Below are 18,551 nucleotides of genomic sequence, written 5' to 3'. Positions count from 1 at the left end.
AGATTACTTAAAAAAGTTTTTTTGTAGCATAAATTGTATAATTTTCTTTATATATAAAGAGCTCTTACAAATCAATAAGATGAATCACCTGATGAATGAATAAAAGATGTAAATAGTTTTCAGAAAAAACATATAACACCAAACAAATATTAAGATACTCAGTCTCACACATTAAAGAAATGCAAATCAAAACAACAATGAGATCTCGGTTCTTACCTTACAGACCAGCAAAACAAACTTTTTTTTTAACGTTTATTTTATTTTTGAGACAGAGAGAGACAGAGCATGAATGGGGGAGGGGCAGAGAGAGAGGGAGACACAGAGTCGGAAGCAGGCTCCAGGCTCCGAGCCATCAGCCCAGAGCCTGATGCGGGGCTCGAACCCACGGACCATGAGATCGTGACCTGAGCTGAAGTCGGAGGCTTAACCGACTGAGCCACTCAGGCGCCCCTAAGATTTTTTATTTTTAAGTAATCTATACCCAACATGGGGCTCAAACCCACAACCCCAAGATTGAGAGTCTGAGAGTCTGTGATGTACTGAATGGGCCAGCCAGGTGCCCCACAGCAAAACAAATTTCAATGACTAGGTGTTGGCAAAAGTGAGGGAGAATAGGCAGTCTCCTGCATCATGGGGATGTACATTTTTATAACTTTTTTGGAGAGTAATTTGCTAATATAACAATTAAAAACATTCTTTTGGATCTGATGGCTCCACTTATAGGGGTTTATTTATTTATTTTTTAATTTTTTTAATGTTTTGTTTTTTGAGAGAAAGAGACAGAGTGCAAGCGGGGGAGGGGCAGAGAGAGGGAGACACAGATTCTGAAATAGGCTCCTGGCTCTGAGCTGTCAGCCTGGAGCCTGATGCGGGGCTCGAACCCATGAACATGAGGTCATGACCTGAGCCAAAGTGGGAAGCTTAACTGACTGAGCCACCCAGGCACCCCCCCACTTACAGGAATTTAAAAAATTTTACATATATATAAGGATATGTACTATGACATTATAATACAATAAAACTTGGAAGCTACCTAGTGTGCATCAGCAAGGAACTAGTTAAGTTACAATGCATTAATTCATTGAAATATTTATAGAGCCAGTAAAAAAAATGAGAATTATATGTGCCAAGAGGTGATATGGAAAGATCTCCAAGATATACTATTGAGTAGGAACAAAACCCCCAAGGTGCAGAACATTTGTGTGAAAGTGCAAAAGAGGATGTATTTATACATTATTTATTTTCTGGGAAAATATATAGCAAACTTAACCTCTGGGTTTTCTTCTGTACTTTCAGTTGTTTTTTTCTTTTTAACCCAGATACAAACAATACTTTTTTTCATCCCTTTTATGATCATAACAGTAAAAGATTGGGGGAATTCTAACATTTAAGGGATAGAGGAGGAAGACTCAGCACAAAAGAGAAAGAATGACTGAAGATACAAGACAGTGATGGTGGAAGGAGGGAGGAAAGCACTTTGCAGGAACAGTCAACAATGCCAAATGCTGCCTTAGGGAGTCAAGTTAAATAAGGACAGAAAAGGGTTCATTGGTTTTGTCAGTTAGTAGTTCATTGAAACTATTTCAAGAGTAGTTTTGGTCAGATGGTGGGGAGTGGAGGCCACATTGGAGTGGGTTGAGTAAATGGAGGGTGAGGAAGTGGTTACAGCATTTCAGGCCAACATCTGAAGGGAATTTCTAGGATGGGCAGTTTTTGTATTTATATGCTTAAAAGAAGATTGTCAACAGGGAAAGTGAATACACTTTGTAACTACTGTTTAAATAAATCATTTGTGGGGTTCTGCGTGGCTCAGTGGGTTAAGTGTCTGACTTCAGCTCAGGTCATGATCTCATGGTCCCTGAGTTCCAGCCCCCACGTCGGGCTCTGTGCTGACAACTAACTCAGCCTGGAGCCTGCTTCGGATTCTGCGTCTCCCTCTCTCTCTGCCTCTCCGCTGCTCGCACTCTGTCTCTCTCAAAAATAAACATCAAAAAATTTTTTAAGTAAATCATTTGTGAAGGAGGGACTACTTCTCTGATTTGGTGTTCTAGTCTTTTTTCATTCAGTGCAATGTTTCCCAAACCTTAGACTTTCATGAATTTTTTCTCTATTTGTGTAATCTTGTAATGTTAAAAAACCCTCACTTTTTAAAGCTTAAATACATTTATTTTCTATATGTATTTTTAAAAAGTTCTCTTAAAAACTTTTTTTTATTTAATTTTTTTAAAAATTTACATCCAAGTTAGCATACAGTACAACAATGATTTCAGGAGTAGATTCCTTAGTGCCCCTTACCCATTTAGCCCATCCCCCCACCCACAATCCCTCCAGCAACCCTTTGTTCTCCATATTTAAGAGTCTCTTATGTTTTGTCCCCCTCCCTGTTTTTATATTGTTTGCTTCCCTTCCCTTATGTTCATCTGTTTTGTATCTTAAAGTCCTCATATGAGGGAAGTCATATATTTGTCTTTCTATGACTGAGTAATTTCACTTAGCATAATACTCTCTAGTTCCAACCACGTAGTTGCAAATGGCAAAAAAAAATTTTTAATGTTTATTCTTGAGAGACAGCATGCGTGCGAGTGAGAGAGGGAGACAATCTGAAGCAGGCTCCAGGCTCTGAGCCGTCAGCACAGAGCCCACTGTGGGGCTTAAACCCACGAACCGCGACATCATGACCTGAGCCAAAGTTAGACGCTTAACCGACTGAGTCACCCTGGCCCCTAAACATTTTATTTATTTAAGTAATCTCTTCACCAAACGTGGGGCTTGAACTCATGACCCCAAGACCAAGAGTCGCATGTTCTTCTAACTGAGCTAGCCGGGCACCCCAATACACTGATTTTAAAAGGAAAACATTTTACCACTATCATACATGGAAAGCAAGGTATTTTCCTAATACATATAAGGATGTCCAAATAAATATCCAACTATTAAAAAATGTTTGGCTCCATACAAAATAATCCTTATCTGCCATTTAGCTTTCCATGGTTTTAGTTATCGCTGGTCTGGAAGCAAATGGTCTTCTTGATGTATAGTCAGAAGGTCAATAGTATCCTAATGCTGCATCACAATGCCTATGTCATTTACCTCACTTCATCTTATCATGGAGGCATTTTATCATCTCACATCACAAGAAGAAGGGTGGGTACAGTACAAGATATTGTGAAAGAGACCACATTCACATAACTTATATTGTTATAATTATTCTATTTTATTAATATTTATTGTTTATCCCTTATTGTGCCTAATTTATAAATTAAACTTTATCATAGGTGTGTATGTATAGGAAAAAACGGTATATATAGTGTTCAAGACTATCTGGGAGGTATTTACTGGGGGTCTTGGAAGATATCTCCTGTGGATTAAGGGGGACGGACTATCATAACCACACTTTAGAAATACTTAGGCTGTCGGGGGCGCCTGGGTGGCTCAGTCTGTTAAGCGTCCGACTTCGGCTCAGGTCATGATCCTGTGGTTTGTGGGTTCGAGCCCCACATCAGGCTCTGTGCTGACAGCTCAGAGCCTGGAGTCCGCTTCAGATTCCGTGTCTCCCTCTCTCTCTGCCCCTCTCCTGCTCACACTCTGTGTATGTGTGTGTGTGTGTGTCTCTCTCTCTCCTTCTCTCACTCTCAAAAATAAACATTGTAAAAAGAGAAATACTTAAGCCATCAATGAATAATCTCTGTAGGATGTTATGCTTGAAGATGAGTAGAAAATTGCTTTAGGCGTGGTCTAATGGCCAAATATGTATAAAGACAGAGCAGGAAATAGTGAGTATCCTAAGAGAGGTATGCATGAGAGTTCACATCAGAGAGTTCTGGGAAATCTTCATGGAGGTTGAGGCTCATTGGGGCACAAAGGATAGGTAAAATATGTAATTTCAGAAATCGTGGGGAGAGTGTTTCAGGAAGAGGGAAACTTGTGCACAAAGACAAGAAACTGGGAAAGTTCATAATTCAGTTTGCCTACAGCCTAGGATTTTGCTTAGGGATAAAGTGGAAAAATAAGGCAGGAAAGATCGATTCCAGTCAGACTCTTGATGGCCATTCATTTCAGGGCTTGCAATTGAAGGGCAAGAAGTGTGTGGATGCATGTTCTAACATGTGAAGGAAAGAGTGGGTCTGTGATTTGCTTCAATGAATTACACCTCAGTTACCTAGTCACACAGTTATACTCTAGATCTTGTCGGAATGTACACCTCTGAAATCACTAATTCAAACATCAGAAGTAACCCCACTACAATAATTCTTTGACCTCATGAATTCCTTAATTCATTCTCCTCTCCCACATACATTGTCTCTTTTTATCGGTTTCCTCCAGTCTTCACTTGCTCCCTTACCCACTTAAATTCCTGAATTTATTATCATTATGAGTCTTGCAAATATCTTCACCTCCCTAGGTGATACTCTGGCATACTTACACCCTGCTCCCCAGAGGAATCCAAATAACACACCTGTGCAGTCCAGGATTGTTGGAGATAATCATATATTGGGCAGCTTAATGATCATCAACCTTCATTAGGTCCTCAAGATTACTGGGGAACCTTTTTTTTCTTACTGATTCCCCAGAACTCTGAAACAACTGTTTCTTACCTTATTCACATTCTTCAAATCTCTCCCTCCTACTCTCTGCTATTGACTTTGTTTCATATTTTATTGAGAAAACACATGCCCATCAGATAAAAACTCCCTCATCTTCCTGTGGATTTTTTTAAATAAAAATAGCTTCTCCGGGCACCTTGCTGGCTCAATTGGTAGAACATGCGACTCTTGATTTCAGGGTCATGAGTTCGAGCCCCACTCGAACACTTGGGCATAGAGATTACTTAAAAACATTTTTAAAAATGACTCAAAAGATTATTTTTTAAAAAAGTTAAAATAGCTTCTCTTTTTTTCCCCAATGATAAAAATATATGTTCATTGTAGGAAATTGAAAACTATAAATATAAAGAAAGTAAAGATTCTCCCAGATTCCACCACTCAAAAGATAAACACTGTTAACCTTTTGGTAAATACTGTTCCAGATATTTTTGTTGAAATATTCATACAATTTTACATAAGTGTATACCTTCTCTGTAAACTTTTTCTTTCCCTTTCGTTTCTTTTTATGATTTATGCAGTTCATACCCAGGTGGAAAGCATCCCAAGAGTTTTTTAGTCACTCAAATCTATATAATTACATCTTTTTGAGCAGTTACTTACTTTTTTCTTTTTTAATCTCAATGGTAGCATATAGGCATCTCCCTAGTTTTATACCATTAGATTGTTTTCACAGAAGTGTTTTTAGAGGCTGTGTAAGTCTTCCACTGTATGGCACTAATTACCTTAAGTTGTATAACTAGTCCACATTTAACTAGATGAACATTTAAGTGGTTTACAATGCTTCAGTGAATGTTTCTGTTTATCTTTGCAAATTTTTCCAATTTCATCTTGGGGAAGATTTCTAGGAGAAGAATTGTTAGGTAATAGTACATACATGTAAGATTTTGATATATATTGTCAAACTGCCCTCCAGAAAAGTTGCAATAATTTGTACTCCTACCAACAGTGCACAAGAGTGCCTGCTTTGTTTATATTGTTAATTTGAGGTATTGTTAATCCTCCTTTCAACCTTTGCCAATCTGATAAATGATAAAATCTTACCTTGTTTTAATTTTCACTTCTTTGATTACTGGTGAGGTTGAATATCTTTTCATATATTTATATGTTTCTACCTGTGTAAATTGTCTGATCATGTCCTTTCCTGATATATTTGCTAGAGTAATTCGTTTAATTTTAAGAGCTTTTTTTTAAGACCTCTTTTTATGTTAGATATAGCAACTCTTTATCTGTTATATATGTTGAAAAAATCTTTCTCTGGTCTGTGGTTTGTCTTTCAAGCTTGCTTCTAATGCCATTCAGAAGATTTTATTTATTTTTAAAGGTTTTACTTATTTATTTTTGAGAGTGAGAGAGTGGGGGAGGGGCAGAGAGAGAGGAAGAAGAGAATCCCAAACAGGCTCTGTACCATCAGCATGTAGCCCTATGTGGGGCTCGAACTCAAGAACCATGAGATAATGACCTGAGCTGAAATCAAGAGTTGCATGCTTAACAGACTGAGCCACCCAGGTGCCTCAGAAAATTTTAATTTTTATGTTGTAAAAGTTACTAGTTTTCCTTTTTGATTCTGGTTTTTGGATGATGTTTACATCTTGCCATTGTGTTTATAAAATATTCACCCATATTTTCTCTGAGAAATTTTATGATTCAATTTAATCTTTGATTAATCCCATATTTGTTTATTTATTCATTTATTTTAATTAATTAATTTATTTTTTTAATATGAAATTTATTGTCAAATTGGTTTCCATACAACACCCAGTGCTCATCCCAACAGGTGCCCTCCTTATTTATTTATTTTTAATGTTTATTTTGAGAGAGAGAGAGAGAGAGAGAGAGAGAACACGGGGGAGGGGCAGAGAAGGAGGGAGACACAGAATCTGAAGCAGGCTCCAGGCTCTGAGCTGTTAGCAGAGAGCCCGATGCAGGGCTTGAACCCCTTGAATTGTGAGATTATGACCTGAACTGAAGTTGTATGTTTAACCGACTAAGCCACCCAGGCACCCTGCCCAGTATTTATTTGGGTATGTGAAGTGAGGCAGGGACCTAGTTTCCTAATATTTTATTTATTTTTGAGAGAGAGAGAAGCAGAGAGAGAGAAGCAGAGAGAGAGGGAGGCACAGCTTCTGAAGCAGGCTCCAGACTCTGAGCTGTCACCTGATGCGGGGCTTGAACTCATGAACTGTGAGATCATTACCTGAGCCGAAGTCCAACATTTAACCAACTGAGCCACCCAGGCCCCCCTGTTTACAGTAGTTTTAATATTTGGTAGAGCCAGCTTCTCTCCCTTACTCCATTATCACTGTCGTTTTTAGAATTTTTCTGACTATAATTGCATGTTTTTTGGGAAAGTGTTTTTGTTTTTTTTTTAACAAGGTGTAATGCTACCTTATTAACTAATTTGTATTCTTGGTTGCTTACTCTCTTTTAACCCACTCTATTAATGAGAGTCTTAATAAGCTCTCATTAGAGTCCGAGCTGTTCACCTGTCTTATGTGCTATTTATTTCACCACTTCTGCAATAATTTGTCAAAGAGCAGGAGAATGAAATTTATAGTTTATGCTAGGGTAAGGGAAGATAAGCTACAGCCTGTTGAGTGCCATTTAACGGCATTTCACTACTCATTCTTGCACGTCCTTAATATGCACCTGCTTCCTTTATTATCCCCTTTCCTCTTCTTTCTTTTACTTTTTTTTCTGTCTCTTTTAATTCTTCTTCCTTACTTGTAACATCTACGGAGGCTATCTAGATCAAAAACAAAAACATTGGAGAAACCCATACGACGACATAAGGGGTTTAACCCTTTCTGCATATTTTTCTTTACTCACTGGCCCTTTCAATGGAGTAGTAACAGTTCAGTAAGTCCTGAATTTGGTGGCATATTTACAACCAGTATTAATCAATAGAGCCATTTGATTCTTGTATGCCTTATATAATCTTGGATAACACAATATCCATTCTACTACAGACATTATATTTTGTAAGTAATCTGTACACCTAACACGGGGCTTGAATTCATGTCCCCAAGATCAAGAGTTGCATGCTCGGGATGCCTGGGTGGCTCAGTCAGTTAAATGTCCAACTCTTGAAGGGCACCTGGGTGGCTCAGTTGGTTGAGTGTCTGACTTTGGCTCAGGTCATGATCTCATGGCTAGTGAGTTCGAGCCCTGTGTTGGGCTCTGTGCTGACATCTCGGAGCCTGGAGCCTGCTTCAGATTCTGTGTCTCCCTCTCTTTCCCCTTCCCCTGCTTGCACTCTGTATCTCTCTCTCTCAAAAATAATAAATAAACATCAAAAAACTTTTGAAGAAAAAAAATGTCCAACTCTTGATTTCAGCTCAGGTCATGATCTCAGGGTTGTGAGATGGAGCCCTGTGTCTGGCTCTGTGCTGACAGCAAGGAGGCTTCTTGGGATTCTCTCTCCCTCTCTCTCTCTCTCTCTCTCTCTCTCTCTTTCTGTGCCCCTCCCCTGCTCGTGCTTTCTCTCAAAATAAATAAATAAACATTAAAAAAATTAGAAAAAAAGAGCCGCATGCTCTTCTGACTGAGCTAGCCAGGCACCCCTACTACAGACATTATTAATCACTAAGAGCTCTAAGATGTATGTGAAAGGACCACCCTGGGCTTGACAGACAAGGTCTAATTTTCTCCCTGTTCCCTGTTCACTTATGAACAAAGAAGTTATGGTAGAGCCAGGGTCCTTGGTGGGATGATGGAAGTTGGGAGCCCTTAGTTTGTCAACAGAGAAATGGGGAACAATAATGGGAACTAACATTTGCTATCATATGTTAGCCACTGTTCTAGATGCCTTGTGTATACTATTCTATTGAACGAGAATCCTAGAACTACTTTTATTTCCATTTTACAGAGGCAAAAATTGAGGCAGTGAGACTGTAAGTAGCTAGCACAGAGTATGTGGTGCATGAGGATTCAGTCAACTATGCGATACTCTACCGCCCTTTTCCACCAGACTTCTTCCCCTAATTTAGCAAATCTAGGATTGTAAAATGAATACCAAATTGCAGGATGCAAAAGAAGAGGAGTAATAGCTGTACTTTCCCTGTTTTCCCTTTTTTGTTCACTGTACTATGTGATCTGGCAGAGAATTTTGAAGAGGGAAAAGAAATTATTTTTAGAAACTCCATCTTTTCCATGATAAGTAATGCCTGACTCTGAGACTGTCAGGGTCAGGAGGAAACTTTCAATGTTCCCAGAATTGAGGCCACAACCTCTTTTTAAAAAAAATTTTTTTTAACGTTTATTTATTTTTGAGACAGAGAGAGACAGAGCATGAACGGGGAGGGTCAGAGAGAGAGGGAGACACAGAATGGGAAGCAGGCTCCAGGCTCTGAGCCATCAGCCCAGAGCCCGATGCGGGGCTCGAACTCACGGACCGTGAGATCGTGACCTGAGCCGAAGTCGGACGCTCAAGCGACGGAGCCACCCAGGCGGCCCCACAACCTCTTTTTTTAATCCTGCTAGCCAGCTTCACATCTGGCTTGACTGAGGTGCACAAGACTTAAAAGAGGGGTATGTGAGGGAACAAACGGAAAGCGTGTTAATGTTTTGATTTTGGATTTTCCCCCCAAATTTGGAGACTTCATGCCTTAACCCTGTTGTCTCTGAATAGAGATTTCAGTAAAAGGCCACTCCTTGGTTGCAAGCATCACTCCATAGATTTAGCTGGAACCAAACATGTTTCTTTATATATTCCACTCCCATCCCTAAAACCATTTGTTTGGAAATGGATGGGACCCCTGCCCTTACTGCGAGCCTTGCAGGGGAATCATTAATTTCCCTCCGATTTGACAAAGGCATGGCAGCAGAAACATGTTTTGGAACTACAGGGTTTTTCATTCCTCTCAACTTCTAATATTTCTTCTTAATTAATTAATTAATTAATTAATTTTTTATTTTTATTTTTGGGACAGAGAGAGACAGAGCATGAACGGGGGAGGAGCAGAGAGAGAGGGAGACACAGAATCGGAAACAGGCTCCAGGCTCCCAGCCATCAGCCCGGAGCCTGACACGGGGCTCGAACTCACGGACTGCGAGATTGTGACCTGGCTGAAGTCGGACGCTTAACCGACTGCGCCACCCAGGCGCCCCTCTTCTTAATTTTTGTAAAGTTTATTATGAGAGAGAGAAAGATGCAGAGAGAGAGGGAGAGAGAATCCCAAGCAGGCTCTGCATTATCAGGGCAGAACGTGATGGGGCAGGGCGGGGCTCAAACTCACCAACCATGAGATCATTAACCTGAGCTGAAACCAAGAGTCAGACACCTAACCAACTGAGCCACCCAGGCATCCATCTACTTTTGATATTTCTGACCTTTAACAATCTAAAACTAGTGGGCAACACTGTTTATCTTTCTTCCTCCCTTTCTCTTTCCCCTCCCTCCATCCCTGTCTCCTTTTTCTTTGGAAGGCTTGCTCTGCTTGCCTGCACCCCTCTCTCAATAACTGTAGTATACTTCCGGTATTGCACGACATTCCCTTACTCTCAGTGATTCTCACCCTGGCTCTCTAAACTGCAACCCCTGGACTTAAAGGGCCTAGACGTTTACGACGCTTACGTTCCCCATCGTAGGTGAAGGCCAATTGGGCGTGGCATTGGTGACGTCGCAATCGGGGGAGGTGCCTTCTGAGCGTCGACTGGCACTGTGCGCAGAGTTTGTGGAGAAGAGGCTTCGGCCGTGGCGTTCTCCGCTGAGGTGCGTGATTTAGTAGGTAGAAGGGCTAAAGGTGGGTCAGCCATGGGCTAGTTGAGTAGTTTATAACTAGAAGGAAGATGTGGCCCTCATTTAAACACTTTTTAGAGTGGCCCTGAGGCAGTGGTTTTGAACTACAGAGTTGCTGTAGCTGACTCTCAGGTGAAGGAAAATGGGCAAAGGCAGTTTTTTTTGTTTGTTTGTTTGTTTGTTTTTACTTGGATGAAGTATGGGATTGGTTCGCGGCCACTGGAAGCAGTAGATAAAAGTTTGGATGCGAATGACCAAAATTCTGTTAAAGCCGGAGGGTCGGAGATTGTTGGGGGCGGGGAGCTGAAGGCGCTAGCTGGCTCTGCGAGAGCGGGAAAAAAGACAGTGAGTGATTGGATACTTTGAACGTGTGGGCAGTGGAGGGGGGGGATTTTGAACCAATTAGGAGACAATGTGTATCAGCCGGACCAATCACAGGATACCCCGGGCCCTGGTTTCCTTGTCGTGGGGCAGATTATGAAAAATTACCCCAGGTCGGGTTCCGAGCCGCCACCCCCAATGGATCGCCACAGCCTGGCGCCGCGCCTGTTGGGCGTCGCGCATGTTTGGCGCTGCGGCAGCCTGGGCCTGGCCCCCCCATTAACTGGTTTTTCAGGGTTTTAAAATTTCTTCAGCATTTTGCCCCTTAGGACAACAAGTAACTGGAAAATTTGAAAAGAAATTTATTGAGGATAAAGGACAGAATATTGAAAATATTTTCTTATTTCATAGGTCTGAGCCAGAGATTTAATAATGGACGAAACGGATTTTCGTTTCATGGACTTTAAAGGTATATAGCTTTAGATGGTAATCAAGAAAAATGTCACACTGTTTGTTGCCTTATCTAAGATCCTCTAAATGGATTTTGTTTCTGAATTTTATCACTTTGGTCCAAACTTTCCAAATTTAGGTCCAAAGTTTCTCACTTATGTACAGGAAAAACAACATAGATGTTTAAGACACTGGAACCCTTTTATAAGCTGGTACAGGGAAACAATTCACAACTCATCGATTATTTTCTGACAATTTTTATGGCATGCAAAATAACAATGGTTTACTCTGAATTAGATATCAATTGTGTTGAAAGTGCATTAAAAATATTACTGCAAGATCCTGAAGTGACTTGCCATAATTAACAGTTAAAAATAAATTCTATCCTGCGTAGTTTTATTTATTTTTTCTGTGTAGTTTTAAGTTTAAGTGCATTTTATTGTATCTTAATTATTTTGAAAACTGGTAATCTAGGTATGGTATTTATGGGAAATCATAATAAACAAAAGCAATTTGATTTGACCAGAACACCAGATTCCTCAATCATACCAGACATGAGAGAGTTTATGGTATTTCCTTTTTTCTGGGAGCATGATTAGACCTGTGGTGCATTCATATTCATATTATAGTGAAGTATGTTTTAACCAGCATGGCTATAAATCTATTAGGTTGATGTTTCATTAATGCTTGTCGTTTATTATTATTTTTTATTTATTTATTTTTAATATGAAATTTATTGTCCAGTTGGTTTCTATACAACACCCAGTGCTCATCCCAAAAGGTGCCCTCCTCAATAACCATTACCCACCCCCCCATCAACCCTCAGTTTGTTCTCAGTTTTTAAGAGTCTCTTATGGTTTGGCTCTCTCCCTCTCTAACCTCTTTTTTTTTTCCTTCTCCTCCCCCATGGTCTTCTGTTAAGTTTCTCAGGATCCACATAAGAGTGAAAACATATGGTATCTGTCTTTCTCTGTATGGCTTATTTCACTTAGCATCACACTCCAGTTCCATCCACGTTGCTACAAAGGGCCATATTTCATTCTTTCTCATTGCCACGTAGTATTCCATTGTGTATATAAACCACAATTTCTTTATCCATTCGTCAGTTGACGGACATTTAGGCTCTTTCCATAATTTGGCTATTGTTGAAAGTGCTGCTATAAACATTGGGGTACAAGTGCCCCTATGCATCAGTACTCCTGTATCCCTTGGGTAAATTCCTAGCAGTGCTATTGCTAGGTCATAGGGTAGATCTATTTTTAATTTTTTGAGGAACCTCCACACTGTTTTCCAGAGCAGCTGCACCAGTTTGCATTCCCACCAACAGTGCAAGAGGGTTTCCGTTTCTCCACATCCTCTCCAGCATCTATAGTCTCCTGATTTGTTCATTTTAGCCACTCTGACTGGTGTGAAGTGGTATCTCAGTGTGGTTTTGATTTGTATTTGTATAAGGAGCGACGTTGAGCATCTTTTCATGTGCCTGTTGGCCATCCGGATGTCTTCTTTAGAGAAGTGTCTATTCATGTCTTCTGCCCATTTCTTCACTGGATTATTTGTTTTTCGGGTGTGGAGTTTGGTGAGCTCTTTATAGATTTTGGATACTAGCCCTTTGTCCGATATGTCATTTGCAAATATCTTTTCCCATTCCGTTGGTTGCCTTTTAGTTTTGTTGGTTGTTTCCTTTGCTGTGCAGAAGCTTTTTATCTTCATAAGGTTCCAGTAATTCATTTTTGCTTTTAATTCCCTTGCCTTTGGGGATGTGTCAAGTAAGAAATTGCTGCTGAGGTCAGAGAGGTCTTTTCGTGCTTTCTCCTCTAGGGTTTTGATGGTTTCCTGTGTCACATTCAGGTCCTTTATCCATTTTGAGTTTGTTTTTGTGAATGGTGTGAGAAAGTGGTCTAGTTTCATCCTTCTGCATGTTGCTGTCCAGTTCTGCCAGCACCATTTGTTAACGAGACTGTCTTTTTTCCATTGGATGTCCTTTCCTGCTTTGTCAAAGATTAGTTGGCCATACTTTTGTGGGTCTAGTTCTGGGGTTTCTATTCTATTCCATTGGTCTATGTGTCTGTTTTTGTGCCAATACCATGCTGTCTTGACGATTACAGCTTTGTAGTAGAGGCTAAAGTCTGGGATTAGGATGCCTCGTGCTTTGGTCTTCTTCAAAATTACTTTGGCTATTCGGGGCCTTTTGTGGTTCCATACGAATTTTAGGATTGCTTGTTTTAGCTTTGAGAAGAATGCTGGTGCAATTTTGATTGGGATTGCATTCAATGTGCACATAGCTTTGGGTAGTATTGACATTTTAACAATATTTATTCTTCCAATCCATGAGCATGGAATGTTTTTCCACTTCTTTATATCTTCTTCAATTTCCTTCATAAACTTTCTATACTTTTCAGCATACAGATCTTTTACATCTTCAGTTAGATTTATCCCTAGGTATTTTATGCTTCTTGGTGCAATTGTGAATGGGATCAGTTTCTTTATTTGTCTTTCTGTTGCTTCATTATTAGTGTATAAGAATGCAACTGATTTCTGTACATTGATTTTGTATCCTGCAACTTTGCTAAATTCATGTATCAGTTCTAGCAGACTTTTGGTGGAGTCTATCTGATTTTCCATGTATAATATCATGTCATCTGCAAAAAGTGAAAGCTTAACTTCATCTTTGCCAATTTTGATGCCTTTGATTTCCTTTTGTTGTCTGATTGTTGATGCTAGGACTTCCAACACTATGTTAAACAACAGCGGTGAGAGTTGTTCGTGATCCCTGTCGTGTTTGTGATCTCAGGGAGAAAGCTCTCAGTTTTTCCCCATTGAGGATGATATTAGCTGTGGGCTTTTCATAAATGGCTTTTGTGATGTTTAAGTATGTTCCTTCTTTCCCGACTTTCTCGAGGGTTTTTATTAAGAAAGGATGCTGAATTTTGTCAAATGCTTGTTCTGCATCGATTGACAGGATCATATGGTTCTTATCTTTTCTTTTATTAATGTGATGTATCACATTGATTGATTTGTGAATGTTGAACCAGCCCCGCATCCCAGGAATGAATCCCACTTGATCATGGTGAATCATTCTTTTTATATGCTGTTGAATTCGATTTGCTAGGATCTTATTGAGAAAATTTGCATCCATATTCATCAGGGATATTGGCCTGTAGTTCTCTTTTTTTACTGGGTCTCTGTCTGCTTTAGGAATCAAACTAATGCTGGCTTCATACAATGAGTCTGGAAGTTTTCCTTACCTTTCTGTTTTTTGGAATAGCTTGAGAAGGATAGGTATTATCTCTGCTTTAAATGTCTGGTACAATTCCCCTGGGAAGCCATCTGGTCCTGGACTCTTATTTATTGGGAGATTTTTGATAACTGATTCAATTTCTTCACTGGTTGTGGGTCTGTTCAAGCTTTCTATTTCCTCCTGATTGAGTTTTGGAAGTGTGTGGGTGTTTAGGAATTTGTCCATTTCTTCCAGGTTGTCCAGTTTGTTGGCATATAATTTCTCATAGTATTCCCTGATAATTGTTTGTATTTCTGAGAGGTTGGTTGTAATAATTCCATTTTAATTCATGATTTTGTCTATTTGGGTCATCTCCCTTTTCTTTTTGAGAAGTCTGGCTAGAGGTTTATCAATTTTGTTTATTTTTTCAAAAAACCAACTCTTGGTTTCATTAATCTGCTCTACAGTTTTTTTAGATTCTATATTGTTTATTTCTGCTCTGATCTTTATTATTTCTCTTCTTCTGCTGGGTTTGGGCTGTCTTTGCTGTTCTGCTTCTGTTTCCTTTAGGTGTGCTGTTAGATTTTGTATTTGGGATTTTTCTTGTTTCTTGAGATAGGCCTGGATTGCAATGTATTTTCCTCTCAGGACTGCCTTCGCTGCATCCCAAAGCGTTTGGATTGTTGTGTTTTCATTTTCATTTCTTTCCATATATTTTTAAATTTCTTCTCTAATTGCCTGGTTGACCCATTCATTCTTTAGTAGGGTGTTCTTTAACCTCCATGCTTTTGGAGGTTTTCCAGACTTTTTCCTGTGGTTGATTTCAAGCTTCAGAGCATTGAGGTCTGAAAGTATGCATGGTATGATCTCAATTCCTGTATACTTATGAAGGGCTGTTTTGTGACCCAGTATGTGATCTATCTTGGAAGATGTTCCATGTGCACTCGAGAAGAAAGTATATTCTGTTGCTTTGGGATGCAGACTTCTAAATATATCTGTCAAGTCCATCGGATCCAATGTATCATTCAGGGCCCTTGTTTCTTTATTGATCCTGTGTCTAGATGATCTATCCATGGTTGTAAGTGGAATATTAAAGTCCCCTGCAATTACCACATTCTTATCAATAAGGTTGCTTATGTTTGTGATTAATTGTTTTATATATTTGGGGGCTCCTGTATCGGCACATAGACATTTATAATTGTTAGCTCTTCCTGATGGATAGACGCTGTAATTATTATATAATGTCCTTCTTCATCTCTTGTTACAGCCTTTAATTTAAAGTCCAGTTTGTCTGATATAAGTATGTCTACTCCAGCTTTCTTTTGAGTTCCAGTAACATGATAGATAGTTCTCCATCCCCTCACTTTCAATCTGAAGGTGTCCTCAGGTCTAAAATGAGTCTCTTGTAGACAGCAAATAGATGGGTCTTGTTTTTTAATCCATTCTGATACCCTATGTCTTTTGGCTGGAGCATTTAATCCATTTACATTCAGTGTTATTATAGAAAGATATGGGGGGGCGCCTGGGTGGCGCAGTCGGTTAAGCCTCCGACTTCAGCCAGGTCATGATCTCACAGTCCGTGAGTTCGAGCCCCGCATCAGGCTCCGGGCTGATGGCTCGGAGCCTGGAGCCTGCTTCTGATTCTGTGTCTCCCTCTCTCTCTGCCCCTCCCCCATTCATGCTCTGTCTCTCTCTGTCCCAAAAATAAATAAAAAACGTAGAAAGATATGGGTTTAGAGTCATTGAGATGTCTGTAGGTTTCATGGTTGTAGTGATGTCTGTGGTACTTTGTCTCACAGGATCCCCCTTAGGATCTCTTGTAGGTCTGGTTTAGTGGTGATGAATTCCTTCAGTTTGTGTTTGTTTGGGAAGACCTTTATCTCTCCTTCTATTCTAAATGACAGACTTGCTGGGTAAAGGATTCTCGGCTGCATAGTTTTTCTGTTCATCACATTGAAGATTTCCTGCCATTCCTTTTTGGCCTGCCAAGTTTCAGTAGAGAGATCCGTCAGGAGTCTTATCGGTCTCCCTTTATATGTTACAGCACATTTAAATCTAGCTGCTTTCAGAATTTTCTCTTTATCCTTGTATTTTGCCAGTTTCACTATGCTATGTCGTGCAGAAGATCGATTCAAGTTCTGTCTGAAGGGAGTTCTCTGTGCCTCTTGGATTTCAGTGCCTTTTTCCTTCCCCAGTTCAGGGAAGTTCTCAGCTATGATTTCTTCAAGTACACCTTCAGCACCTTTCTCTCTCTCTTCCTCCTCTGGAATCCCAATTGTGCATACATTATTGGGTTTCATCGCATCACTTAGTTCTCTAATTCTCCCCTCATACTCCTGGATTTTTTTGTCTCTCTTTTTCTCAGCTTCCTCTTTTTCCATAATTTTATCTTCTAATTCACCTATTCTCTCCTCTGCCTCTTCAATCCGAGCTGTGGTTGCCTCCATTTTATTTTGCAGCTCATTTATAGCATTTTTTAGCTCCTCCTGTTTCTTAGTCCCTTGATCTCTGTAGCAGTAGATTCTCTGCTGTCCTGTATACTGTTTTCAAGCCCAGCGATGAATTTTATGACTATTATTTTAAATTAACTTTCTGCTATATTGCTTAAATCGTTTTTGGTCAGTTTGTTAGCTGTCACTACTTCCTGGAGTTTCTTTTGAGGAGAATTCTTCCGTTTTGTCATTTTGGATAGTCCCTGGAGTGGTGTGGAACTGCAGGGCTCTTCTGCTGTGCTGTCTGGAGTAACTTGCGTTGGGGGGTGGGGCTGCAGTCAGACCTGATGTCTGCCCCAAGCCCACCACTGGGGCCACAGTCAGACTTGTGTGTACCTTATCTTCTCTTCTCCCAGGGGCAGTACTCCCTGTGGAGTGGTGTGGCCCCTGTCTGGGCTACTTGCACACTGCCAGGCTGTGGTGCTGCTTTGATGGGATCTGGAGTGTTAGCCGGGGTGGATCTGCAAGGTGCACAGGGGCGGGAGGGGCAGACTCAGCTCCCTTTGCCTTAAGTGGTCTGCTTTGGGAGGGGCCCTACGACACTGGGGGGGAGGCAGACCTGTTGGAGGGATGGATCCACAGAAGCACAGTGTTGGGTGTTTGTGTGGTGCAATCAAGTTCCGTGATGGGAACTGGTTCTCTTTGGGATTTTAGCTGGGGGATGGGCCAGGGAGATGGTGTTTCCCAGTGCCTTTGTTACCTGCTGAACTGAGCTGTCCTCCGGGGCTCAACAACTCTCCCTCCCGTTGTCCTCTAGCCCTCCCACTCTCCGAGCAGAGCTGTTAACTTATAACATTCCAGATGTTAAGTCCCACTGGCTGTCAGAACACACTCCGTCCGGCCCCTCTGCTTTTGTAAGGCTCTGCCTTGCCGGGCGGGCTGCCCCTCCACCGCCCCAGCTCCCTCCTGCCAGTCTATATAGCGCGTACCGCCTCTCTGCCCTTCCTACCCTGTTCCGTGGGCCTCTTGTCTAAGCTTGGCTCCAGAGAGTCTGTTCTGCTAGTCTTCTGGTGGTTTTCTGGGTTATTTAGGCAGATGTGGGTGGAATCTAAGTGATCAGCAGGACGTGGTGAGCCCAGCGTCCTCCTACGTCGCCATCTTCCTCCTTATTCCCTTTCTGTAGGTTTGTATTGAAGTGGTACAGGCCATATTTGAAGAATCTGGCTCTTCCTCTTTCCTGGACAGCCCTTCAGGCAGCTCCAATGCTTGTCGTTTAAAAACAACAATAAAGCCTTAAGTATTTAAAAAAAACTTTTAATTTATTTTTAATGAGGGTAATTTAATTTAATTTGTTTTTTAATTTCAATTTTTTAATTTTTAAATTATGTTTATTTATTGATGCAAAAAGGTGGTTTTATTCATGGGGACAGGACCTGTGGGCAGAAAGAGCTGCCTTTTTTTTTTTTAACTAAAAATATTTTTAAGCTTATTTACTTATTTGAGAGAGAGAGAGTGTGCAAGCAGGGGAGGGGCAGAGAGAAATGGAGAGAGAGAATTCCAAGAAGGCTCTGCACTGTCAGCACAGAGCTGTATGTAGGGCTCAAACTCACAAACTGCGAGTTCATGACCTGAGCCCAAACCAGAAGTTGAACACCTAACCGATTGAGCCACCCAGGGACCCAAGAGCTGCCTATTTTTATTTTTTAAGTAAACTCTACACCAAATGTGGATTTCAAATCAGGACCCTGAGATCAAGAGTGGCATGTTCTACTGAGTGAGCCGGTGAGGTG

The 18,551-nt window shown here is 40.6% G+C and overlaps 1 protein-coding gene across 3 annotated transcripts in view; it reads left to right on the top strand.

Annotated features, from left to right (window-relative positions):
* Positions 1–10,194: 10,194 nt before the first annotated feature.
* The window catches only part of TEX11 (testis expressed 11), a 244,864-nt gene continuing 236,507 nt past the window's right edge, over positions 10,195–18,551 (top strand). The window contains exons 1-2 of one of the 3 annotated variants that reach the window (XM_045050778.1): positions 10,195–10,314; positions 11,074–11,131. In XM_045050778.1, coding sequence (XP_044906713.1) covers positions 11,095–11,131 — 37 coding nt within the window. In that variant the 5' untranslated portion in view covers positions 10,195–10,314; positions 11,074–11,094. The remainder of the gene's footprint in view (positions 10,315–11,073; positions 11,132–18,551) is intronic. The other 2 variants (XM_045050777.1, XM_006943797.4) reach the window with 2 other exon arrangements.

The sequence above is a fragment of the Felis catus genome, chromosome X, assembly GCF_018350175.1.
Source record: "Felis catus isolate Fca126 chromosome X, F.catus_Fca126_mat1.0, whole genome shotgun sequence".
Taxonomy (NCBI): Eukaryota; Metazoa; Chordata; class Mammalia; order Carnivora; family Felidae; genus Felis; species Felis catus.
The sequence above is the reverse complement of the archived record's forward strand: the minus strand, read 5'-3'. Positions and strand labels throughout refer to the sequence as shown.